This window comes from Borostomias antarcticus (genome assembly GCF_949987555.1).
Source record: "Borostomias antarcticus genome assembly, chromosome: 8".
NCBI lineage: Eukaryota > Metazoa > Chordata > Actinopteri > Stomiiformes > Stomiidae > Borostomias > Borostomias antarcticus.
The window spans coordinates 20,596,043-20,624,007 of record NC_140241.1 but is presented as its reverse complement, the minus strand read 5'-3'; the positions used below and the strand labels follow the sequence as shown (position 1 = coordinate 20,624,007).

The window sequence follows — 27,965 nt, the reverse complement described above, 5'->3', positions numbered from 1 at the left end:
ATATGTAAATGATGAGCATAAACACTACAAATGCTGAGTAGCATAATATTTAGGGTTTAAAAAGTGTCATTATTAATATCATTTTAGATTCACATCCAGAACTCATTCTATCTTTGAAAGCGTAATCAGAACAACTCCACTGAGAACAGTAACTAGTACAGCAGCAAGGATGAGGAAGTTTTTTGTCCCCTGTGATGACAAACAAAAGACAGAAACGTGTGTCAGTGATCTACTGCAGTACACAATTATATATATCAATCATTGTTCCTAAATATTGTATTCTACCTTTATTTCTCTGAAGTAGAATACACTCCAGATCAAAGAAACTAAAGCAGGACCCTGATGGAAATATGTCATGTTAGTTACTGTGGGTGACAAAAAACAGTGGGTAAGCCCTTTACATGAAGGATTTACTCAGGAAATACACTTAAAGCAGTCCACATTTATAAAGCATTCACAATGCAGCCACAGTAAGCTATAACAATCACAATTTCTCCTTTTAGTATATATAATGATATATATACTGTGTGTGTGTATATATACAATATATATGTATATATATACTCTCAATACTCACTGCACTGCAAATGGGGTATGTTATAATGGTTCCCAGACAGTAGCAGGCTATGAAGAAGGCAACCTGGCTAAGGAACTGCACTGAAGCTGAAATGAAAGCTACATACACACGCACGCACACACACACACACACACACACATACACACACACACACACACACACACACACACACACACACACTGATTGTTGGTGGCTAGCAGCTGTGGGGGGAAGTTGTCTCATGTACTGTATGAAGCTGGTCAGTTTGGGTTTTTGTCCACTAATGGATCAGTGAATGGTGCAGTATGGGGTAGTGAAGTGATCCCACATAAAGTTGTCTCCAGTGTAACACATTAGAGTTTATATGATTTGAAGGGTTAACGGTGGTTTAATGAACTTACCTGGTAATACACACTTAGGCAGGTATGGGCTGTTCTTTGTTACCATACAGTACACAAAGAACACTATGGAGGTGCTCACATTAATCCCAGTCATATATGGAAAAATGTAGTCCAGATCTGGAGGAAATCATTCAGAAAACAAACACATGACCAACGTTTTAAGCTACTTTCAGTACATAGTGTATTTCCACCGGTCAGATTTTCCATTCTTTGTTGTAGACATAACAGCAAAACTGAATGAGGTCTATCTCACCATACTGACTGGCTCCTTGAAAGTGTGTACCATTCTTCAGAGAGCTGTTCTTTATGTAGATGATTGGGGTGTAGGAGCATCCATACACTAGCCCTGCAAATGTTGCCAGTGAGCAGCCACTTGAACACCCCCCAACCCCCCCCACCCCCCCAAAAAAAAAAAAAGTACAGTATCAGGTAACCATGGTAAAACACAAACATCAAAAGCATAATTGCTGGCTATGGAAGATGCTAACGTGCGTCTCTGAACCCGACTTACATGATCTAATCCTAACTCTAAAGAGGAGTTTGTCTAAACCAGACTTACATGATCTTCCTGCTCACAGGGCCGAGTCTCTGTGCCCAGCCGGAGCCTGGGGTGAGTAGGGGTGGGGTGTTGTCATGCGTCAGTGAATCCAGACGTTCAGGCTCAAGGAGCAGAAGATTCAAGATTCAAGATCAGATTTATTGGCCATGTATATGGTTCACACATACTAGGAATTTGACTAGGGTTAAGGCATACGCTGTTGCAGATGACATAGGAAAGAGTGCAGGACAGGACAGGACAGGACAGGACAGGACAGGACAGGACAGGACAGGACAGGACAGGACAGTGCAAAGACATGACAGTGCATATGCAATACAAAACAAAACAAAAACAGTGCAAACAAAATACAGTGTACAAAATACAATCTAATGTTTAAAAAAATAAAAAAGATAAAGTGTGATAGATGAGCGATGTTATATGTGTACAGTGTGTGCAATGTGTGTGCTGTTGAGGTATGGAACGTGGAACAATCACCGGACGTGTGCAAGTGGTGCAAGGGATATGGAGTCAAGCTGTTTTTGTGGTTTGTGGACTTGGTCCTGATGGACCACAGTGGGTCAAAGAGAGAGAGGCTTGTTGCACTGGGGGGGGGGGGGGGGGGGGGCAGCGGTGGAGATGTCCAAGACCCTACTGGGGTTGATGTGAGTGGTGAGTGCAGGGGGCGGGGGGTGGGGGTCCATTGCTTTTCAAACCTGCTCGTTCAGGTCGTTGGCTAGGCTGGAATCGTCAGCGGCCTGAGGGAATCTCGGTTTGTAGCTTGTGATCTGTCTGAGGCCTTTCCAGACAGAGGACACTATTCTATTCCACTGCCCCTTCCTAATTTGACCCCCACAGCTACTGTAACCACAAACATTGAGATCCAATGACATCCTCTCACACAATGACAGGGCTGGGTTGTATTGTGAGAGATTCTCTCTCTCTCCCCCTCTCTCTCTCCCTCTCTCTCTATCTCCCTCTCTCTATCTCCCTCTCTCTCTCTCTCTCTCTCTTTATCTCTCTCTCCCTCTCTCTCTCTCTCTCTCTCTCTCTCTCTCCCTCTCTCTCTCTCTCCCTCTCTCTCTTCCTCCACCCCCCTTTCTCTCTCTTTAGGTGCAGGAGCTAAAAAATAAGTTTGAACTGATTTTCTACGAGAGAAGGAAGAGCTCAAGCAGGAGAGTGTTTGAGCTGCGCTGGTACTCAGCTCCAATGAGCTCCTGCTCAAGTGAAGTACTGGACCTACCTGATTATAAGAGACACTATTACAGAGCAGGGATTTCGTCTCCTCAACCTGTACATGGTCTCTCTTTTCCTCCGTGTTTATGCAGAATAGAATCAGGGTACTGGAAAGACAGAGGGATACAAAGAAAAAAATAGGCAGTGACATATTAACGATGGTGTTGTAATACAGTGTAAAAATCTTTTATTTATTTATTTTTCAAACTTTGGAGAGGATCCGAATCATGGGGAGGGTCAACCGAATGAATGCAGCAATACCAACCATGTCCTGCTCAGTTCTAGTTTGAGGTGCTGTTTCATACCTCACTGCAGCGAGCCCAGTTCCAATGTAATTCATTGTAGGACTTGACACATTTTGTTGATCAAGTCCAAACCAGCCAAATCTGATATGAAAAGGAAAAAATACACACAAGTATATGTACTTTGACTCATTCACACAAGTTCAAAAGAAACTTTCATTAAAGATCGTAAATGCGTATAGGATGGAAGTAAAGTTCTATACCCTTCTTTTGATTATATAATATACATAGACACCTGTAAAGGGTCCAACACAACTACATACCACAAATGTAAATGTTACTTGTATTTGTGAATAGGTAAAATGTTGTGGCCCACACGGTACCTTGCAGTGGCCCAAGCCATTAGGAGTGAGGTCGTTGACAAGATGAGGAAGCCAATCCCAAGGCCTATAGTTTTTATCATTGGTATGGTGGTAAGATTTGCTGCAAAGTCACTTAATCAGGTTAGAGGTTGGTTTTTAGGTCCTGAGCTTTTCAACAAGCTCTCTCTCTCACTCTCTCTCTCTCTTCAATTCAATTGACCATACAGAACACGGTATTGCCAAAGCACACCGCACAAGGTAGTGCAATTGTGTTATACAATTAATTAATAAAATAAAATATATGATATTAAAAATAAATTTAAAAATATAGTAGAGCAGGAATCCTAACATAACGTTAATGAACTCTCTCTCTCTCGTGCTCTCTCACACATACACTCACACGCACACAAACACACACAAGGCGTGTACATATTGCAAATACTGACACTTTACACTTGAATCTACCTATGGCAAAGAGGAAGCCTCCTAGCAGAGTGAGTGGCCAGATGGTGGGGCAGCCCTGGATGACGTGCACGGCCAGGGACCACAGACCCAGCGTACTGCAGAACACCCACTGGAAGAACACGCCTTGAAAGACACACACAGAGAAATACAAGCCGTGGTCCTGGTACTCCACACACAGGCCCAAATCCTCTGCCTCCCTCATGCACTTGACCCACACATACTGACTTATTCGACAGACATCACTATAGTATTACGTTACCATCCCCTGTCTCTGTGTGTTTGATAGGGACTAAGGCCGAGCCGAAGCCGATGACAGACAGCCCCAGGGTGGTGAAGCCTTTGATCAGCAAGGCTGATGAGTTGGTTGGAGGAAGAGAGGAGTTGGATCCAGTCTTCCACCACGCTCTCAGCACACCTGCGTCACCATGAGGCCTGACTGAACCACAATAACACACAATAACACACTCATTACAGGTTATTCACTGAGCAGTGCTCTTTAATATGGAGTCCACTTCAGTCTGTAGTGTGTCTGTAGTTTATTGCCTAGGCCTGGCAGTGCATAACACACTTGAATGTTGGTTTTGCACCTATTTCCTGTGTACAATCTCCTGCAAGAGTAGTTAAAACATAAATATACAGCGTGAGGTCATATGAGAATGATTTAGTTTTACTGGCTTGTTCAATAAAATCTGACCCAACAATTACACATTAACATCTGCACCAATCATATAAAACAAATTATATAACTGAGTAGAATCTGGAATAGATGAGTTTCAAACTTGCCTTTCCTTATAGCATAGAGGCTAATGAGGACAGTAGAGAATCTGGATATCAATTTGTCAAACAATAATTTCTTAAAATAACAATTACCTTGGACCAAGTGTCCTACTGTACCGTACACAGTGAATGACATTGACAGTGAATGGTATATGATAACATCAGTGTGAGTGAGTGAGTGAGTGAGTGAGTGAGTGAGTGAGTGAGTGAGTGAGCGTGTGAGTGTATGAGTGAGCGTGTGTGTGAGTGAGTGTGTGAGTGAGCGCGTGTGTGTGTGAGTGAGTGAGTGAGAGTGCAAGTGAGTGAGTGAGTGAGCAAGCAAGCGAGCGAGCGAGTGAGAGAGAGAGAGAGAGAGAGAGAGAGAGAGAGAGAGAGAGAGAGAGACAGAGACAGAGACAGAGACAGCCGAGGTACTCACAGTGGTTCAGGCTGGGGTCGTACACCTGGGCTGTGGAGTCTCTCGCCAGCAGACCGGAGAGGCCAACCAAGCTGAGGACAAACAGATTCATCATGTCTGCTTCCCGCCGTCTCTTCCTTCTCTCCCCCCCAGCGTTCGTCACAGTGGGACCTGGCCTACTGATGCCGCTGATTGCTCTCAGCAAGGCCAGAGAACCAAACTTTGCACCCTATCAACTCGTCCACTAGACACAGCAGATGTTATGTAAGAATAGTGTGGCAGCCTTCTGACAATTATGATGCGCACTGTGTTGCCTCTGTGTATGAAATGTGCTGTATGAATAAAGTTTGATTTGATTTGATACTGAGGGACTGAGGAGACCGTTGGTTAGCTAAACGGTTAAATACACCTCATACTGAGTAGATCTCTCATAACTGAGTAGATCCCACTCTAGATGTCCAGTGTGTCAAACAAAAAATACACAATCTACATAGTTTGGGGTCTTTATTGAAACACTTCTCATATAATATATAAAGCAAAGTAGAGGTAGTAGAGGTTTCACAAACATATACAGTATGATTGCATATGACTAGTCCTTTATTTAGAGTTTGGTTGGCTCAGTATAGGCCTATTGAATTGGCTTGTAGAAGTTGGGACTGACGGGTCATTCTCAAATGCCACATTGACCTCCCCTGGTCCAGAGTTGATACTAGGCATGCTCTGTAGATCCTGTCCAGGGGAGACATCAGCTACCATCCATAGGTGTGATCTCTTATAAATCTGATAGACTGGGACACAAAATCAAAACATTATGAGCTATAGATTCCCCAACATTGAGATTGTTTGCTGATAGAAACGCTAAACTAGTTGTTTAAAAAAGAATGTGTGCATTAAAGAAGTACTTTTCTAAATCCACTCTTATGAGGGGACTAGTACAGTATAGGGTCCAGTTTGGACTCTAGTCTAGCACATCACCCGCTTGTTCGGGCTGTTGTTGCAGTTTCACCTGTGACCAGCAGGAGGCCGTTGAGCAGCTGAAAGGAGCCGTAGATGAGCGGGAAGGTGAACATGAGCGCGAGCTGCTCCGGGGGGAAAGAGAGCTGCAGAACGGTAGAGCAGATCTGGACGTTCTGGGCCCCCGTCTCCATGGCGATGGTCCGGCACCTGAGCCCAGAGTGAAGAGTGAGCGGCTGAAGAGCCACAGCGCTGCAGGCGGAACATTCCGGACATAGCTAATAACAACCCCATCCACTCTCGGGTTTACGTCACGTTTTCATGTTGTTGTTAGCACTCATGCTGGTATAGCCCTCTATTTAATGAGGTACCCACTGAGACACACAGCTAGCCTATGTAAAATAACCCTAAGAGTAGCCTGTAGTATTGTAGGCAGACCAACACTTGTGTTTTCCTTTTTTGTATTGTTTGTCAATTTTTGTGGCCGTTTTTGGTACGTCTAATAGTAGGCTATGTCCTTTATGCTTACAGTCATGTCTTATGTCCACATTTGTTTGTAATTTAATATTCATGTCAACTCCAGGAAGACTATCAGTCGCCAAGGAAAGAAAAAATGAACAGCAATGGGGATGAAAAAATTCCAATATATGGTCCAGGTCAGCATTACAGGGATGAAGAGACTGTGAGGAATCAGGATATATATATAGAGGATGGCTCCTGTCTGACCTCTGCCATGGCTGCCTCAGGACCACTGCGATGATGAAGCCGGCGCTGTAGCCAATGAGAGGGAACACGCTCCCTATGATCAGGATGGAGGGGTCTGTCCGCCATGAGCCCCGGTACAGAACCGCGCTGGCCACACCAACCACCAGCAAGAGAAGACCCCCCACGGCTGAGCCCACCTGGATGACGCCCAGACAGATACACACACACACACACAGACGACCAGATGTAGACGTAGTAACGTAGGTCCTTCAACTTCGATGTAGGAATATGAAGCCTAATATAGGTGACAGCGGCTGGTGATTTGGTCCGCAACTCGGCAAACCCCGAAATGCGCTAGAGGGCAAAATAGCTAAAAAAACTTTTTTTTTCGTTTTTTGTTTTTTTGCGTATTACCAAAGTTGAAGTTGTGAAGAACCTACTTACTATAACAGACAACAGTTTTAGGTTCACGAAATACGTTTAATTAGTCTGCAAACTAAGCTCGTTTTTAGCTGATTTCGAGCCGGGTTTGGGGGCGGGCAGATCGATTAGCATGATTTGTTTTCATTGGCTATTGCTTCCGGGTTCTCCGCCCCCACCCTGCCCATAAGAACAGCACGCTTTGTTTGTTTACATTCAGTTCCACGTTTAACCATGGATGCTACAGCTTTTGCGAAAGCTCTGAACAAAGATCTGCTCAACGCCGCTCGACGATTCGACAATGGAGAACTTATGGATTCGTACCTAAAGGACTACATGGATGTTGACGATGGTACAAACTCGGAATGTGGTAGTGAAGAAGAGGACAATGCTTCGAGTAAGCTATCTTTATACTATCTGTGCTGTTTACATTTACGTTAGTCGTTTAGCAGTAGCTCATTTCTAAACAAGTGACTGAGTCTAGCTAGCATAACAAATCTAGCACTAACTAACAAAGGCTAGCTAGCTAACGTTAGCTAACATGCTAGTTAGCTGAGCTAGCCCTTTGTTCCTAAACTACCCAGCGAGGCAGCTAATATCTAGCTAGCTAACGTTAGCTAACATGCTAGTTAGCTGAGCTAGCCCTGTGTTCCTAAACTACCCAGCGAGGCAGCTAATATCTAGCTAGCTAACGTTAGCTAACATGCTAGTTAGCTGAGCTAGCCCTGTGTTCCTAAACTAGCCAGTGAGGCAGCTAATATCTAGCTAGCTAGCTAGCTAGGTAGCTATTACAGAGAGAAACAGAATGAGAGAGCATGAGAGGTATGTTAGTCTGACACCTTGTTTTTTGTTTTGGTTACAGCATGAGCAAGAACAAGCTCCAGGCCATAGCCCAAGACTACCAGGAGAATGGTGGACAAGTGCAGACCCCCATGCGCTTGGACATGCAAATGCTACAACTGGCAAGAGCATCTGAAACCCTACTTCCGGGCACTCCCACAGATTTCGAGTTACCAGCACTTCAGGTAATTATCATGCATTAGCTAGTCTATTTAATCAACACTTTCTGGTACTATTTTATGTATATGGAGTGCCAGTACTGTGGGCAATAGTTTAATGTACTTTCTTCCTTCTATTCTATTGCAGTTTTGATGCAGAGAGACCTGGCATGGTTGTGGCCAGAGAACACCGTGATGCACCAGCAGTCGAGTTTCAGCTGCTGCGCAAGCCTGATGTCCTGCCCCCCAGAGAAGGTCTTCCTGTGCAAGCCCCACCCGGACTGGACATGGCCAGACAGACATATCTCTTTAACAAGATCAGAGAGTTCTGTTCTGATGAGGGACGAGACATCACATGTCCCCCGCCAAACTCCACAGCAGCTCAGAACAAGACTGTCCGCTTGTAGATTCACTGCAGATCATCAGGATGGACAGCACTGCAGGAGAAAGGCCACAGCCTTTTCCTGTTTGTATACTGAAGCATTGCGTGTTCTCTTGCACAGACTTGCGCACACTTGCACAGACTGCATTGTTCGAATATTGAATACTGAGCCGAGTACTGTTATTACCTTGAGTATTGAGCTGGGGACTGTTATTACTTTGTTGTACACTTGATCACAATGAACACTATGCACCTTGTTATTACTTTGCTGTGCACTTGATCACAATGAACACTATGCACCTTGTTATTACTTTGTTGTGCACTTGATCACATTGAACACTATGCACCTTATTACTTTGTTGTGCACTTGATCACAATGAACACTATGCACCTTGTCTATACAACTGACTGTACACTTTAACACTTAGACTGTTGCCTTTTTTTGTACACTTTACTACTTATGCTTGTAATGTATATCATGTATTTGACAATAAAGAACGTTAAATTTGAACTTCATCTTATATTGTTCTTAACTGCATTCACAACACAAGATTAATACTGACTCAAAGAGTGTGGGGTAATCAGTGAGAGAGCACCCCACTCTCAGGTAATACCCCAAGTTGACAGCCACTCTGACAGATAATGACAGATCGTCCAGTGGGGGAGTGGCTGGGGGTGCGGTTACCAGGCTATTGTTCACGCCCATTACCTGGCAGTCAGAGGTGTGAAATTGTTGGAGAACTTTGGAGGGCGATTTCTCAGCTAAGTTGATTTGGCAGTACTAGCATTCAAATAAGCATATCTTCTTCAAATATGTTCAGATTTCAATGTATGAGACCTCATTTGAAAGCTTACAATCTGTACTTTCATAATCTGTAAAAAACTGAAAAATGAAAATGCCTAGTTGAGGACCAAATCACCAGCGGCGGTCACATCAAGCACCTTCAAGATCATCTTAGCTGCTTTCGGCCACTTGTAGTTTACAACAACACCAAAGGCCACTGGGACAACCAAGGTGATCAATGTGATGCCTGAAAACAAAAAACACTTAGATTCATCATCATTGACAGTAGTGGTTCAGTTTGACACAGACCATGGTACAGTATAAATTGCTTGCAGCTGACTGGAACGTCATTAAGTAGGCTAATCCATGTTAGGCTCATTTCTGTGAGATTCCTAATCCTGAAGTAATGGGTTGACATTATTCCATTCCCGGTGCATTTGAGGATCCTGGGGTAGTTGTTGGCTAACAGTACAGCATATGGTGGTCTTTGTGGCTTCAGAGGAAACATTAAAGACTGCTCTACGACATAGAAAGCTCTATCTCGTAATCTCACTCAAATCTTATATTCATACTACAACATGTAGTAGTAGTAGTAGTAGTAGTAGTACTTGTTGTATGTACTGTGTTAAGACTTATTGTGGGGTAATACCACACAATATTATATATTATATATAATATATATATATATAATATAAAAAATATATTATATTATTGCTGTCAGATGACTCTCTCTATCGTGGGCTGCATTAGGGCAGACGTGGACAGGAGATTCGTTGAATGGTCTGAGGAGAACCAGCTCCAACATCAGCAAGACCAAGGAATGTTAAAAGGAGCATTCCAATTTCTGTTTTTGAACACATATGATGAGCTGTTTAGAGCACATTTAACTGGTCTCAGGGCTTGGAGGTGTCCAGAGGTTGTAAAGGATAGTCCCAGCTTTCAATTGGAAAAAAAAATCTCCAAAATTGAGATAATTGGGGTTTTCATCTGACAGCGACGATATGAGATTTGAGATTGAGATGATAAAATAGAGCTTTCTGTGTTTCGATGTTTTCTATGCTAAAAGGTCTCGATTCCCAACCTATGTTGAAGTAAGGGATCCTGATGCGACCGGCCTCCACCCAGGTGTGAGTGAACACATACAGGCAGACTGGCATCATGCCCATACCAAGCACCGTGGACACACTGGTCATGGTGATACTACACAGAGAAGGAGACAAGCTGTTAGAGAGACAGGCTGACGGTTAGAGAGACAGGATGACCGTTAGAGAGACAGGATGACCGATAGAGAGACAGACAGGATGACCGTTAGAGAGACAGGATGACCGATAGAGAGACAGACAGGATGACCGATAGAGAGACAGGCTGACTGGTAGAGGGACATTACATTACAGTCATTATATTAGTAATTTATTTTAGCAGATGGTTTTTATCCAAAGCGACTTACAATAAGTGCATTCAACGTAGATAGACAAGTGTACTATTAGAACTCATAAGTGCACCACTTTCTAAACAAGCATTTAAGAGCCTAACCTAGTAAAAAGTGCAAGAACTAAGTTAGGTACAAGAATGGCCGTCTCATGACCCTGATACCCATTGTGATGGGACACTTTCTCAGAGAGCTTTAGAAGGCCATGGTGTGAGTGGCCTACTCCATCAGGATCTGTATAAGGACACACCGCGCTCACATTGGTTAATGTTTTACAGTGGATGGCCTTTAAAGTGGGCCTCTGGACATCCGAGCGACGATCCAGCGAAACTGCAATTGAGTTCACATAATTAAACCTCAACTTTGTTTTCCAAGTCAAGAGTTTCACTTATCTCATTATGAAAATTGTGTGCAAGTCTACTTCACAAGACTGCTTTCACTCATTGAGCCAAAGGCCAGGCCTTTTCCCTGGGAGATGAACCAAATCTACACTCAGACGAGATGAACTAATCAGCTCTTTTAAACGTCTAGCCAGGTCTGCTGCACACTGGCTGTTGTTTACAGTTAGTAGACAGGAGAAGACAGAAGAGGCCAACCTGAGGTCCATGTCTCCTTCCATCCAGTAGGTGATGATGTTGGAGATGACCCCTCCAGGGCAGCAGCCCATGATGATGACGGCCACCGCCTGCACGGGCTGGATACAGAACCCCGTGACCAGCAGGTACGCCGTGAGGGGCATGAGGCCGAACTGGCACAGCAGCCCCACCAGGACACCCCGGAGGCTCCGCAGGTGGAGGCACAGCCTGGCCAGCTCCACGGTGCAGCCCAGGGAGAACACCACCATGGCCAGCATCACCGTCAGCGCCACACTCAGCGCCTGCTGGAGGGCACCGTCCCGGGCCGCAGCCAGACCCCCCGGCCCGTCCACCAGGGACCCGTTCCCCTCGGCGCCGGCGTCCAAGAGCCCGCTGCTGCCGTTCAACATGTTCCGTAAGAGCGAGGTGAAGTAAGAGAGGGATTAGTAAGACGGCTGGTTCCATGCTTTCCTCCTGCTTCACACCCCTCCCTCTTTCCTGCAACCAAGTATTCCCATTAGCTGGCCGTGGAATGAAGCCCTGGAATGCATATTACCATTGGAGACAAATACTAATTCCATTACACAACAACCCTCCCCCCCCCTTCCCCCAGAAATGACGGAGGTGTAGAAAAGTTTTGCTCAGGAGGACATCTTGGGAAAACAAGTGCACAGTGAACCTGTCGTCCCCCACCCATGATACATGTCTGGTACATCATGTACAGATCTTGAGTGAAATTAATTGTCTTTTCGTCGATATAGCGGCCAGGAAAATCGACCAAACATAATTGGATTCCTCTCTGCCTACGGAATCTAGCTAGCCATGTTTTGAGCAGTTTGGAGTCGATTAATGTCGTGTTATAAGCGTGGAAAACCACCGCCCATTGACCGCCATTCAGTTGGGACTCAGGAGTGTCTCAGGCTCAGGAGTGAGATACGTACATTTTCCCATTCATTCTCTATGGCTGCCAGTGCAATACTGCCGCCTGTGACAGAACCCCACAGACTCCCCACCTAACGGCATGATCGACTAACTCTGTCACGGTTGTAAAACATACATGATCTGGTCCATCTCTATCAGCTAAGGATTCAATGTAGTAGGAAAGATATTTAACTTCTAACCATTGTGTTACATCAGCCCTGCTCCTCGATCGGAGTGACCTTATTGATGGAAGTGATCTCACAGCAGTGAACGCGGAACTTCAGTAGTCGGCGAAGTCAGCAGCTGTATTCAATCATAATTACTCACAAGAAGTTAAGAGGCCATGCCACAAGGCTAATTTGATTGACACAACTTTATACATCACCAAAATTGCTAGTTCATGTTGCTGTATGTACACTATATGGACAAAAGTATTGGGACACACCTAGTTTGGTGGAGGAGAGATAATGGTCTGGGGTTGTTTTTCTGGGGTTGGCCTAGGCCCCTTAGTTCTAGAAAAGGGAAATGTTAATGCTTCAGCCTACCAAGACATTTTGGTGAATGTCCAAATAGAATTTATAATTACTTTATATCACTATATAATCATGTTTATGTGTTACTAATGTTTATGTGTTAGTTTATGTTAGGCCTGCAGTCCCGTGGCTGGTTCAAGGGTGTGAAAGGAATGTGGGCTGCGTTTGTGTGTCCAGAGACAGACAGATGATGCATTGTACTAGCAAAGGAAGAAATTGTATTTTTCAAGGTCAAAGGGCACATGATCAGGAGACCATAGAATGATGAGCTAATTAAAAGTCTACATTGTTTCAACGAACTGTCACAAACATTGTAAATTAATCTATGTATCGGGTTCATTTGCGTCAGAGGACAAAATAGTATTTAAGGCAGCGTGGGAAGCTGACCTGTGTGCATTCTCTACCGATTGACTTCACTGTATGTCCCTCTGTATCTGAATCCGCCATTTTTCAGGCCTGAACAAATTAAAATGTATAAGATTCTCACCCCTGAGGGACGGTGTGTTTTATTGCAAGGTTCCTACATTGAGTTTTTTTCATACAATTATTCTATTCTTCCAACTTTGTGGAAAGTTTGGGAAAGGCCATTTTCTGTTCCAGCATGACTGTGCCCCAGTCCACAAAGCAAGGTCCATAAAGGCATGGTTTGGTTTTCACAGACACACTCCAAAATCTTGTAGAAAGCCTTCACAGAAGAGTGGAAGCTGTTATAGCTGCAAAGGGGGGACCAACTCCATATTAATGCCTATGAATTTAAAATGGGATGTCATAAAAGCTCCTGTAAGTGAAATGTGGAGGTGACCCAATACTTTTGTCAATATAGTATATTTGTCATATTTTCAGTAGACCCATAATACATTTATAAAAGAACCAAACTTTGTGACAAAGTATCCAATCACTCTATCACAGAAAAATAAGAGTTGTAGAAATTATTAGAAACTCAAGACTGCCTTGACATGCATGTTCTTTACTGTACAAGTGTATGTAAACTTTTGACTACAACTGTATGGGTAAATGATCTTGTATCAGTACCAATACCTCAATGTATTAATCGAGTAAGATAAGATAGGAAACGAGGAGAATCAGGTACTTTATATGCAGGCTAATAGATTTATTCACAAAGTAGTTAAAATGAAACAATCAGTCAACATATTTGTTACAAAACACCTTAAACAAGGATGAGTAAAAAGGTAAAACACAATATATAATTAATACGCTACAGCAGATCATGCTAAACAAAGTCTCAAAATAGTGTAGTATCGCATTTCACTGCTTTCCAAAATTATATCTTTATTAGCATCCACAGCTTTACTAAATTATGTTTCATCTGTCCACTCTGAGGTCTGTGGGACACCATTTCCACTGAACAGCGACTTTACCACCTCAACTCAAATACATCTTATGGGATGAACCAGGCTCTTCTTACCACAACAGCTTGGATGTGGTTTCTCCTGTGTCTCCTCAAATAGTTGTCACATTCCTGGCACTCATACGGTTTCTCTCTGTAGTGGAACTAAACTATGTTAAACTAAACTCCTCTACTCATTAAAAGCTTTGTCACATATCTAGCACTGGTATCATTTACCTCTATGGTTTCTTCTATGGTAAACTAATCTCTCATTTAACTTTGTGGTTTCTTCTATGGTAAACTAAACTAGATTTATGACTAAAAGCTTTGTCACATTCCTGGCACTGATATGGTTTCTCTCCTGTGTGGATTCTTCTATGGGAAACTAAATTACCTCGATGACTGAAAGCTTTGTCACATTCCTCACACTGATATGGTTTCTCTCCTGTGTGGATTCTTCTATGGGAAGCTAAATTACCTCGATGACTAAAAGCTTTCTCACATTCCTCACACTGGTATAGTCCTGTGTGGAATCTTCTATGTTTAAATAAACTATCCCTTTCACTAAAAGCTTTGTCACATTCCTCACACTGATATGGTTTTTCTCCTGTGTGGAATCTTCTATGGACAACTAGTCTACGCTTTTCCCTAAATGCTTTGTCACATTCCTCACACTGATATGGTTTCTCTCCTGTGTGGAATCTTCTATGTTTAACTAAACCAATCTTTTCACGAAAAGCGTTGTCACATTCCTCACACTGATATGGTTTCTCTCCTGTGTGGATTGTTCTATGGGCAACTAAATTACTTTTAAAAGTAAAAACTTTGTCACATTCAAAACATTTATATGCTTTCTCTCCTGTGTGGATTTTTCTATGTTTAACTAAAGTCTGCTTATGACTAAATGCTTTGTCACATTGTTCACATCGATATGGTTTCTCTCCTGTGTGGATTCTTCTATGGACAACTAAATGACTATTACGATTAAAAGCTTTGTCACATTCCTCACACTGATATGGCTTCTCTCCTGTGTGGATTCTTCTATGGATATTTAACTTACTCTTGCAACTAAAAGCTTTATCACAGTCCTCACACTGATATGGTTTCTCTGCTGTCTTGCTCTCAGCCTCCCCAGAAGAAACATTTTCACTCTCACTTCCAGAGTGGGAAATGGGACTGGTCCAGGTGTCAGGACTGGAGCAAGGACTGGGAATAGATCTAGAACACTTAGTATATGTTCTCCTTGATTTGATAAACAATTTCACCGCTCCGATAGGAAGAAGCCTGAGGCAGCAGGCCTTTAGTTAAGGCAGCAATCCTCTCTCCACTTCTAAACTCTGAGCTGAAGGACACTCTGGAGTTACAGAAGGGGGCTGTGAGTCATTGCCTGGTTGTGGTGCTCCACTGTCCTCTTCGACAGACTCTGCTTTGATTTGTTTCTCAGTTGTGTTGGTGGATAAAGAGTCTCTTTCTCTTTTCTCCACAGCTGGAGTTTGTCCAAGAGGTGGGAGTTGAGACGAGTCCTCCAGATCACAGTGGGTTTTCACTCTGGGAGAAGTGAATATGGAGTCTGTAGTATCAGACTGCAGCCCTTGAAGCTGCTATCCCCCCTGACTGGTCCACAGCTCCTGTTCCTCTTTAATCTGTGGGGTTTCTGGGAGAGAGAGCTGCTGGACATCTGAGGGGAAAAGGAAGATAGATATGAGGATAAAACCTAGTTCCTTATTCTACAACCTAACATGTCTGGCAGGGAAATTCAGGGAAATCCAATTCGGAAAAGGGTTCATTTCTTCTTCTTTTTTTTTCCATCAACGATTTTTATTGAATTTTCTGCTTTTCACAACAGGAACAATAACAAACACAAACCACCCTCCCACCCCACCCCCTTACCCTTAACAGAAAAAATAAATAAATAATAATAATATAACAGACATAATGAAGTAAATATCAATAATAATTACAATAAGAATAACAGTACTACATAAATACATGAATACAGCACATGCGCAATGTGAAATAAAGAGCTTGGATTAAAGAGTAAACACCAGGACACAACACTGATAATACAGAAAGTGTATGACAGTAATGATTCAGTCAGTGGGGAGCAGCTTTAGTCTATTAAAGTATGAGATAAAGGGCCTCCATCTTTGGTTGAAATTCTCCATAGAACCTCTAAGAGTATATTTGATTTTCTCATGTTTGAGAAAAAACATCACATCTCCCAACCAGGAAGAGGTCGAGGGGGGGAGAGGTGACTTCCAAGACATGAGTATCCGTCTCCGTGCCAGGAGAGATGTGAATGCAATAACATCCGCTTGCGATTTGGTATAAGCATGTGACACATCTAGGGGGACACCAAAGATAGCAGTTGAAGGGCATGGCTGAAGGTCTATGTGTAAGACATCCCATAAAGTTCTGAAAACGTAACACCAAAAATTGTGCAATTTTGGACAGAGAAAGAAAGTATGACTATGGTCAGCTGGGGCATAGTTACAACGGTTGCACCTATTGTCTATGTTTGGGTATATCTCTGCTAGTTTAGCTTTAGTATAGTGGGTCCTATGAAAGACCTTGAACTGTATGAGGCCTAGAGACGCACAAGATGATGTTGAGCTTAACCTCTTAGTTGCTATGTCCCACCAATCGTCTGTAAAATTGATATTCAACTCCTTTTCCCATGCGGACTTGGCACTGAGGACACGCTTATCACCAAACCTCATGATACAACAATACATTTGGGAGATAAGAGCTTTCTGATTGGGACTTAGTTTCAGCAAATCTTCCCATGGCAAGACAGGGGGTGGTACAGGGAACGATGGAAACTGAGCAGAGACATAGTGTCTTACTTGTAAGTAACGAAAGAAATGTGAATGTGGCAGGCCAAATTTGTTAGCTAGGGATGCAAAATTACAGAATGTGTCACTTTCATACAGATCTAGAATGCACTTAATACCTTTCATTTTCCACAGAGAAAAGGAGGAATCCAAAGAGGAGGGGGGAAATAGGTGATTACCACAGATGGGGGCCAATACAGATGCAGAAGAGAATTTGAAGTGACGCCTAAATTGGTACCAGATCTTCAAGGAGGCTAATACAATCGGGTTTCTGGTGTGTTTGGTTGGGGAAGTCGAGATTGGGGAACACAGTAAGGCTGGAAGAGATGATGATAAACATGACAGAGCTTCCAAAGATCCCCAAGAGGTGTCGGCCCTATGAAACCAAAATAACAGTTTTTGAATATTGGCGGCCCAGTAGTAGTACGTAAAATTAGGTAGGGCAAGGCCTCCTCCGAATTTACTTGTTTCCAGTATACTCCTGCTAATTCTGGGGTGTATCCCTGCCCAAATGAATGATGTTATCAGTTTGTTCAATGACTGAAAGAAAGATTTTGGCAAAAATATTGGAATGGAGTGAAATAAGTAAAGAAACCTGGGCAAAACAGTCATTTTTACAGCACTGATTCTACCTATTAGACTCAAAGGGAGGTTGCCCCATCTTTGAAAATCAGATTTAGTCTGGTTAAGTTGGAAGGCGAAGTTAGCAGAAGATAGGGCAGAGAATGATCGAGTGATATTGACCCCAAGATATTTAAATCCAGAATGACCCGAGCGGAACGGTAAATTTAACTTCTGGAGGTCAGAGGCAGATATGTTAATGGGGAAACATTCGCTCTTTTGTAAATTTAGCTTATATCCAGAAAATGTGCCAAATTCGTTAAGGATAGAAAGAACAGAAGGGATAGCAGTAGCTGGGTTCGTAACATATAATAAAAGGTCGTCCGCGTAGAGCGACACTCTGTACTCTATGCCCTCATGTCGGACCCCCTGAAATAGGGGGGAGGAGCGCAGGGCTACAGAGAGGGGCTCAATGGCCAGAGCAAACAAGAGCGGGCTTAAGGGGCAGCCTTGCCGGGTCCCACGAGATAATGAAAAATAATCAGATCTGGTGTCACCGGTGCAAACACTCGCCTGGGGGTTAACATACAAAAGACGGATCCAAGAGCCAAACCGATCACCAAAGCCGAATTTTTTAATTACAGTAAATAAATAATGCCATTCTACCCTGTCAAATGCTTTTTCAGCGTCTAACGATATGACAACCTCTGGATGCCCGGAGGTTTGGGCCGAATAAATTATGTTCATTAACGTGCGGATGTTGAAAAAGGAATGACGCCCCTTAATGAACCCCGTCTGCTCCTCTGAAATAATCTCAGGCAGGACTGTCTCCAGTCGAGTCGCTAACACCTTCGCTAGGACCTTAACATCTACATTGAGAAGAGACAGAGGCCTATAGGATCCACAGAGAGTGGGGTCCTTGTCTCTTTTGAGAAGGAGAGAGATGGACGCTTGAGTCAGAGTTGGTGGAAGCACACCATGTCCAATCGACTCACTATAAACATCCAAGAGAAGCGGCGCTAATTTGTCACTAAATTTCTTTAAAAACTCAGTGGGATAGCCATCAGGGCCGGGGGCTTTGTTACTCTGCATTGATTTTATTGCTTCAACTACTTCAGCTAATTCCAACGGTGAATCTAACCTACTCGCAACAGAAGGGTCAATAGAGGGTATAGCAAGGCTATCGAGGAATCTATCCATAACGGTGGTGTCTGTTGGGAAGTCTGATCGATAAAGAGTAGAATAAAAAGCTTTAAATGTTGCATTAATGTCTGCAGGATCAGATAACAGGCCACCATGGGGGTCCTTGATTTGAGTAATGAGCCGCGAGGAAGCCTGGCGTTTAAGCTGATGCGCAAGTAAACGGCTAGCTTTATTGCCGTGCTCATAGTAGGTACTACGGGACCGTAAAAGCATGCATTCTGCTTGCGTAGTAGAGAGCAAGTCGAACTCCGTCTGCAGATTCATACGTTCCTTATACAGTTCCGGGGTAGGGTTTCTGGCGTATTGGTGATCTAGATTGAGGATCAGGTTCGTAAGTCGGGTTTGGTCAGCCCTACGTATTTTTGTCAAATTGGCAGAGTAAGATATAATTTGACCTCTAAGAAAAGCTTTTAGGGACTCCCACAATAAAGAGCTGGAAGTAGAATCTGTTTGATTAATAGAGACAAAGGTGTCAATAGAAGAGGAAATGTAATCACAGAAGTCTTTGTTAGAGAGAAGTAGAGAATTTAATCTCCACAGAGGGCGGGGTCTGTGGTGGGGCGCTAACGATATGTCAAGAACCACAGGAGAGTGGTCACTAATAACTATTGCCAAATATTCAGAGGATATCACATCGGGGAGGAGGCGGGCATCTATAAAAAAATAATCGATTCGGGAGTAGGAGTGATGCACCGGTGAGAAAAAGGAAAATTCCTTTGCATATGGATTACGAAATCTCCACGGGTCAGCACAGCCATTTTGCAACATAAAATCTACAAATGCTCTTGACATAATAGAGGGAGGGGCCGGTTTGGAACTGGAGCGGTCTAATACAGGGCTAATAACACAATTTAGGTCTCCACCAAAAATAAGATGATGTGTGTTTAAATCTGGGAGGGTACTCAGCAATCTGTTTGCAAAATTGGCATCGTCAAAATTAGGGGCATACACATTAACCAGCAAAACAGGTTTCTGCAGTAGGGTGCCTGTTACAATCAAATATCTCCCATTAGGGTCTGAAATAATATTACTGGGGGTGAATTGTAACCTCTTGTGAATGAGTATAGCAACGCCCCTAGCCTTTGAATTAAAAGTAGAATGAAAGACCTGACCCACCCAAGATTTGCGGAGTCTGGGATGATCATTGTTACGCATATGCGTCTCCTGAATGAAAGCTATGTCTGTTTTTAAATGTTTAAGATGCGACAAAACCTTAGATCTCTTTACTGGATGGCCCATACCTTTTACATTCCATGACAGAAACCTGATGGAGTCATTTGAGTTTCCTGCATTATTAGACATCAGCTGATTGAGGGGAAATGTATGTAAAGAGTCCTAGAGAAAGTATAGCAAAGCATAAAAGGACCAGGCGTTGAAAAATAAAAAGCAGCGCGTGTACATACACATAAAAACAAAAAAAGCCAACAACAATAACAATACACATGGAACCCCCCCCCCCCCCCCAACCCAAAAGTCCTCATCCCCAAACGATGAAGACGGCAGGTCGAAATATGGCTCGGATTTCCGATGCATCTTGCCGGGAAAGAACAATCCTCTACTTGAGCGGAGGCGCCCCCGAGTGTCCAAACATAGCACCATAGGTGCATATAGAGATTAACACCTCGATATTGTGAAGAAAAAAAAGAATCATCCGAACCTCTTCAACAGGCGGAGCTGGTGGGCTAGTAGCTAGCCAGCATAAAATAGCGTCACAGTAAACAATTACAAAACAAACGGAGCTAGCCAAATAGGGGGAATTAACAGCTAGACTAGTAGCTCAGTTAACTTAGCCCAACCAGTATAAAACAGTAGGCTACCACAATAAAACAAACGATGCCTGTCGAGTAAGATTTAGAGTCTTATGTCACCTGAGCGATTGACGACGACGGGATGAGAAAGTTCAACATGCAGGTTGTCTCGTCTGAAGCTCAAAAACAGTGTGCCCAGTCAGTCAACGGTTGGAAAAAGAGAGTAGTAGAACCTTTGTGCCTCTTTCGGGCATTCGAAGAGCTTCTTCTCGCCTCTGTGCTCCACGCGTAGGCGGGCTGGGAACAGGAGTGAGAATCTGACTTGTTTCTCGTGTAGCTTGCGTTTTACATCAGCAAAAGCGGCTCTTCTTGGCGACGTTGGCGGTCATGTCAGGAAAGAAGTAAACATTCTGCCCATGGTATTGAAGTTGGCGTGAGTCCCTCTCTCGTCTCAGAATTCGCTCCTTATCGCGAAAGTAGTGAAACCGGACAATGAATACCCTGGGTCTCGAGTCTCTCCCCCCCTCCGTAGAGCGTGGCGGGCCGATCCTATGTGCCCTGTCGAGGACCGGGGGAGAGGGAAAAAAGCTTGCGACCATGACATCCATAAAAAACTCGGTCATGAACTTCACTGGGTCTGCGCCTTCAGACTTCTCTGGAATTCCAACCACGTGCAGGTTGTTGCGACGCGATCGTGATTCCAAGTCCTCAGTTTTAGCTTTGAGTTGAGTATTTTCAGACTGTAGGCGAGTACAGATATCCTCAAGGGCGACAATCCGATCGCTGTGGTCTGAGAGAGCTGACTCCATGCCTGTTGTCTTCAGGCCAAGCGAGTCAGTGGCTGATTTGACCTCCTCTAAGGCAGCAGAAAGAGGTGTCAGGGCACTGGCCACTACCGTTCTCATAGTGGTGGTGAGGATCTCCGTCAATTCAGAGAGCAACACAGCGCGAAGCTTATCGAGGTCCGGGGGCAGATCGTTGTCGCCGCCATGACAGCTAGCTGGCGTCGTCGTTTCTGCTTCGTCAGGGGAAACTCTAGTTTTCTTACGAGTCGACATCATGAATAGCAAACAGAATGGTCTAGCGGGGTATCAGTGCAGAAAATAGAGCGTTCAAGTTAAGTTTGGGTGTTAATTTAGATAAAATACCGAAAAACACTCGGGAGCCCCTCAAGGCGCGTCCTTCTCCTTCACATGCTAACCGGAAGCCGGGTTCATTTCTTAAAACAGCTAACCACATCCATATGTCCCTCTTGCGACAATGTCTCCTCTAGTGATGCACAGAACCGATACGATACCGGTATGAGAGCCGATACTTTGCTCATGTACTCGTAGTCGTAAAAATGTTCCAATACCCCAAACCTGATACCAACGCCATAAATTTACACTGAGTTACTCATGAAAACACTAGCAATTATAATTTGTGCTGATTCCATTGCTGAAACCCGCCTATGTTCAGTTGTGCGCTGAGAAATAAACATATTATTGTAACCAGAGACGGGCAGTATTTCTGTTACTTGTAATTGACTGGTATATCTGGTATATCAACAGAGAAATGCAGGTCAACATTAACCGGAGGGAGGGAGGGAGGGAGGGAAGGAGTGATAACCGGACAAACGCTATTCTAGGTGCGCTGGCTTACAGCCATGCACAAAAAAAACTGCCTCTTGTCTAGGTGCACTAGATTACAGCCATGCACAAAAAACACTGCCTCTTGTGGCACAAAACACCACTGCCTCTTGTGGTAGGTGCGCTGGCGTCAAGCCCCCAGGATTCGAAATCTAAAGTGAAAGGCCTATTGAACCGCGCCATCTTGGCTAGATTTGTAGTCATTTGACTATTTCCGGTGACTTTTGTACTTGCGCAGTTGAGCTTTTCTGTCCGACGCGCGTCCACAAAAAAGTTCACCTTTATGTGAAATGTAGACGCACGTTCCCGGCTCTCTCGGCTCTCCCCACTTTGATTTAGCAATGAAAACCGGCTTGCATATTAACCTGTTTTTGTCAAATATATCCATTGGAGAAATTATTTTTTCAACCAGGCATCTTAGTTTTAACAGGTTAAATATAACTGAACATGTTTTGTTTGATAGTAGATAGTATTCATTCCGTTCGCGATAACGTTATTGCAGCCAGGCTAAATTCCTCCACGGAGCCAGTGACCGGCGAGTTGAAGAGCTTCACTCCCCGCCAGCAGGAGCTTTGGCCGCTGCTACCGCATCTCGGATAACCCGCTGAGTTCGTGGCTGCTATTTCACATTCGCCCTTGATCAATCCCAATACCGATCCATGGTAATAATGAATCAATCGTTCAGATCGGCAGTGCTGCATGCATGTTACAACATCATTGTTAGCTTTATTAACATAACCATAGCCTACATTTATCTCTCTAACGTTAGGCTATCCATCTTACACCAGTCGGCCATTCGATAGCTAGAAGCGGTCAACGCCAACGTTGACTGAAAACACCCAAACTCAGTGTATCGTTTCATCTTTATGCCTACACACCAACTCCTTTCCATTGTATGTGAATAAATTACTGTTATTCTAAAAATATCCCATTTCTGTCCATTCCTGGAAAAGGCTAATAATTGCTGTCAAATGATCACTCCAGTTTATCACCGTATCCCACTACCATTTCAACTATGCACAAGAGGTTGTCTTGTGGTCATTTTCATTAAAAAATGATTAGCCTGATCAGTTTGTTGTATGTATTAAGCCCTTTTTGAGCGGTGTGCTTTGACTACTCTCCTTTTTTGTGGTCATTTTCATTAACACATTTGATTAAACATCCGCACTGGCCTATGAACGGCTAAAGATTCCCCAGGCAGAGCTGCTTGATGCTGCTAGGGAAAGGGATGTCTGGGGCTCCCTGCTGGAACTGCTGCCTCCGCGACCCGACCCCGGATAAGCGGATGACGATGGATGGTATTAAAAGACTTTAGCCGGGACCCCGTTGATGTTAGAATTAATAGGCTACCTTTATTTGTGGTACTTGAACTTGTGTCTGCGTTTCTGGCTTGCCATCATGGATGTATTGTTCATAGGCTATGTTTATTGGATGAGATGCAGTTGTCCGGGCAGGTCAGCTAATGTGATTTACGAATGGAAATACATGCTTGGGAATATTTAGACATTTCAAACTTCCTCTGTTAAGGTGGTGCTGGGGACAGCGCAGACGGCCTGCATGGCAGTCAATTATCAAAAATTAGGCAAAATCTATCTGAAAATAACCTCAGATTGAAACATATTTTGTGGTGAATAAGGCGATATAGGCTTAATGTGTATTTATACGGAGATAAGATTCGATTGATCAAGGGCGAATGTGAAATAGCAGCCACGAACTCAGCGGGTTATCCCAGATGCGGTAGCAGCGGCCAAAGCTCCTGCTGGCGGGGAGTGAAGCTCTTCAACTCGCCGGTCACTGGCTCCCTGGAGGAATTTAGCCTGGCTGCAATAACGTTATAGCGAACGGAATGAATACTATCTACTATCAATCAAAACATGTTCAGTTATATTTAACCTGTTAAAACTAAGATGCCTGGATGAAAAAATAATTTCTCCAATGGATATATTTGACAAAAACAGGTTAATATGCAAGCCGGTTTTCATTGCTAAATCAAAGCGGGGAGAGCCGAGAGAGCCGGGAACGTGCGTCTACATTTCACATAAAGGTGAACTTTTTCGTGGACGCGCGTCGGACAGAAAAGCTCAACTGCGCAAGTACAAAAGTCACCGGAAGGCCAGAAAAGCACAACTGCGCAAGTACAAAAGTCACCGGAAATAGTCAAATGACTACAAATTTGCCAAGATGGCGCGGTTCAATAGGGCTTCATTGTTGATAGCGGTCAGTGAATGGAGTGGCTGTATCCAGTTCTATTAATACATCCATGGCTGGCGTACAGCCACGCACAAAAAAACACTGCCTCTTGTGGTAGGTATGAAAGTATGACACCGGACGATGTAGGAGCTAACTAACTACAAAAGGTGGCGGTAATGCGACAACAAGGGTGGAAACTGCCGTAAAACGCAATAGAAGAAGAAAAAGAAGAGTCGACCACTCTACGATAAAAATCAAAGCTATCTAGGCTAGTGTTAGCTACCTAGCTAAATGAATATAACCAGAAATAGTCTATAGTCTTTAAAAGGCTCTAATAATGTAACCTAGCTAACGTAGTCAATAACTTTCACTGTCTAGCCGGCGCAAACTTTTTACACGTTAGGCTTGATGTGAACAAGAGCGTAGCTAGCTTGACGTACAATTAGCTACAAGCTAAATGGTATAGAGAATAATTGGACAATTAAATTCATGAAAAACATTCAACACCAGTGACTCTAACCACAGCAGATAGTGGATTATGGATATAGAACCTGTTCGATACTTGATCTCGGGTTGAAAAACCAACAGTCTGTGCAGTTGCGCGCTTTTCCCAACGAGCGACAGATTCATTCTTGGCAAGCGTTTTTCATAGGCTAGCCTACTGTCCAAAGATATCCAAATCTTCCGCTGCTAATCGCTCGTTTAAAATCTCCGAATAGCTGTAGTTTGGACATTTTACGGTTTAAAATTACGACATGTTACCAGCGCTCGACAGCAGCCCATGGAGGTATAATATAACTGGAGACGGCATTGAAAATGGCTGCCTATTCATTTCAATGAAAGTTGCTCACCGGCGCATGAAGCCATTTGACGTAGTGGCCAAAGCCCGGTATTGCAAGTCAAATCAAGGCATGCGGCCCAAGAACCCTTATTTCCCATGTTAGTGGATGATGATAGATAGGGCTAGAAAAGGAAAACAAAATTTTTCTGGGTATCATTCAGCATCAGAGACCAATCTTATCAATATAAACTTTTAGTTTTAGGGGTTTTGGGGTTTTTGAAGCCACCAATACCTGTATTGAGCCATTTAAACATGTGCTGTGCACGAGCCTCGGGGACGCGCTGGTCGCGCGTTCGTGAGTCCTGCGAGCTCGGGAAAGCACGTGACCATAGGAAGACCCGCCCTACTCTGCCTCTGATTGGATAGGAAGTCATGTAATGACGTCGGTTAACGTTTGCTATGCTTTAGCAATGAAGCTTATGATCATGCTAATCATAGATATGAACGTATGTCTATGATGCAAATGATCATGACATGTGGTTACTTTAGGACATCGTTGGAAAAGATCTAGAGGGTAAGTGGGTCAATGTTGAATAACTTAGCTAACATTACCTAATGTTACATTTCTTTATATTAACATCAACTATATTGATAGGCTAGGGAGCTATGCTAACGGTAGCTAATGCTAACGGCTTAGGGTTAACGTTAGTTAGTTAATGCTAACGTTACGTTCGGAGGTCTCAGATGTATTTCAATTTTAACAATGTTGAGCATGATCAATGTGACATTGTTCATACATTGATTACAGTCTGTAATCTTGTCTGGCATTATTTAGCTATAGTGGGCTGATGCTTGCTGCTGCTACTATAGCATTTGCCACATTATACATCAAATTAATCAAGCATAGTGTTATTACCTGAAGGCATTATTACCATTGCAAGTAAGCATGCCATGTATATGCCATGCCTGGAAATCAAATTAATAGTGTAATTATTCCCCATCATAGCTCATTGTACACTGATATAATCATTCTCCTTGCCTTTGCTAATACTCATCTCTTTTATCAAACTTTGTGCTAGGAAAGAAATCTGGCTGTGATTCGTCGCTAGTGCTCATCCAGGCTGTTGTCATCTCCCGCCTGGACTCCTGCAACTCCCTACTTGCTGCCATCCTGCAGCGTTGGCCATCAGACTCCTGGAGAAAGCTGCTGCTGACCTGGTGTTCAACAGCCCCATGCTCTTCCACAAAACTTCCCTACTCTGTTCTCTGCACTGGCTCCCTGCGCTGTCCCATCCAGTTTAGGACTGTGGTTCGAGCCTACAGGGCAAATGAACAGCTCCCTCCGACCTCCAGGCTGTGGTCAAGCTCTGCTGCCTTGAGGTGATTGGTTCCCCAGTTGCTCCAAGCCCCCCTACGGCAGATTGGCGTGGCCATGGCTTTTTTCTGTCCTGGCCTCACAGTGGTGGAATGAACTGTGCACTGATGTCAGAACAGAGCCAATAATACACACTGTTCATAGTGAGCCTAGTTATTATTGATTAACTTGGACTGTTTCCTCTCTCCTTGTCAGTCATTAAAATATGTTCAGTGTTTCACAATACTGATGTAAACATTTCATTATTTTGTCTCAGACCATTTCTGAAACAATCATCAGTGTCAGTATACATTTCCCTCCAATGTTATTGCTTGCCCATTTTTAACCATTTAACTACTAGACTGTACAAACGAATTGCACAACTATAGTATTTTCTAGGTATAGCCTACTTCTCCACTTTCTCTTAATGTTGGTATGAAATGGCAGTCAAACTATGCAATGATGTTCCACACTGTTTCCACCCAAATTCCCAACAAATGTGGCCACCACACTGTTCAGGACATTCACAGGTCTTGCTCTCAGGGATCGGTAAAAGAAAGGGACATGGTTCCTCCATAATGTGCTAAGGCTCTGCTTAGATCAAAGGCTTGGTCATCAGAAAATATCACAAAGACAGTGATCACAAAACAATTAAAAACATGTCACCAGTGTATGTGTCGTATCTTTTTGTCTTGACTTGGAAAGAATCTTCTGGAGAAAAATGCAGTTTAAACCAAATTTATTGAGTACGCCATTCAGGTCAAATCCGGCGGTACTGAATCTCAACAAGGTGGCACCCGAGTTGATATACTTGGCTTCAGGCCAACGAGCACAAAACAATTTTGCATACGAGGGAGGTACATTTACAACTAGTCCTGTAATTGGTCAATAGGTGTCACTGAGCTCTGCCCCCCTTCGGACATGGGGGCAGTCTTGGGGTTTTTCCGGTCCTGCTTTGATCACCTGTAGGCTTCCTGACTTCTTCTTCAGAGGTGCCATCTCTATTGTTCCTCAGGGGCAAAGGAATGTTGACTCAGGAAAGGACATGTGTTTGTCATCTACATGATAAACTAATTAAGTTAATTAAGTTAACCAAGTTCCTACTGCAATGAAGTTGCTTGTAATTACAAAGTTCTATCTAAAATGGAGTTTATTCATTATTCTTGGTAAATGATTACTACATGAGAGTAATACAGATGTATGGATGTAATACCGTATAAAAATACACTACATATCCCCCCTTCGAGGCGTCCTAACGCCTCGACACAAAACAACATTAAACATAACAAACAATTCCCCAAAACACATACAAATAACCAAATCATCACACAACAACAAAGCAAATCGGGGGCCAGAGGTTACTAGCACTTAGCCCCTCCGAAGGAGAACAGCCCTCAGCGCTGTCTCATCTCCTCGTCCCACGCTGGAGCCATCTTCAGACATCAAACCCCCAGGTGTCGCAATCCTCTCTGACACCCAGAGAACAATGTCCGCAGCAAGATGGTAAGCTCACCCCGTCCGAAACAGGGAGAACACTCCAGGAATGTCCAAGAATGACCCTCAAGTCATCCGTGACTCCACACAGTTCATAGCTTCGTGCTGGTGAGGGGCAACCACGCCTTGGTAGCCCACTAAATGCACTCCAG

The 27,965-nt window shown here is 43.6% G+C and overlaps 2 protein-coding genes across 2 annotated transcripts; both read right to left on the bottom strand.

Moving 5' to 3' along the window:
* Positions 1-102: 102 nt before the first annotated feature.
* Positions 103-5,083, bottom strand: LOC311312555 (transmembrane protein 144-like; the record flags this gene model as incomplete). The annotated part of the gene is made up of 9 exons (XM_084442517.1): positions 103-189; positions 286-339; positions 1,001-1,074; positions 1,211-1,329; positions 3,034-3,114; positions 3,354-3,453; positions 3,798-3,920; positions 4,057-4,233; positions 4,993-5,083. The coding sequence occupies 9 exons, from the start codon at positions 5,081-5,083 to the stop codon at positions 103-105; spliced, it is 906 nt and encodes a 301-aa protein (XP_084298643.1).
* Positions 5,084-5,399: 316 nt separating this feature from the next.
* LOC311312554 (sodium-dependent organic anion transporter-like) lies at positions 5,400-11,628 on the bottom strand (the record flags this gene model as incomplete). Its single annotated transcript, XM_084442516.1, has 7 exons — positions 5,400-5,421; positions 5,633-5,759; positions 5,978-6,135; positions 6,652-6,827; positions 9,373-9,461; positions 10,296-10,414; positions 11,240-11,628. The coding sequence occupies 7 exons, from the start codon at positions 11,626-11,628 to the stop codon at positions 5,400-5,402; spliced, it is 1,080 nt and encodes a 359-aa protein (XP_084298642.1).
* Positions 11,629-27,965: the final 16,337 nt, after the last annotated feature.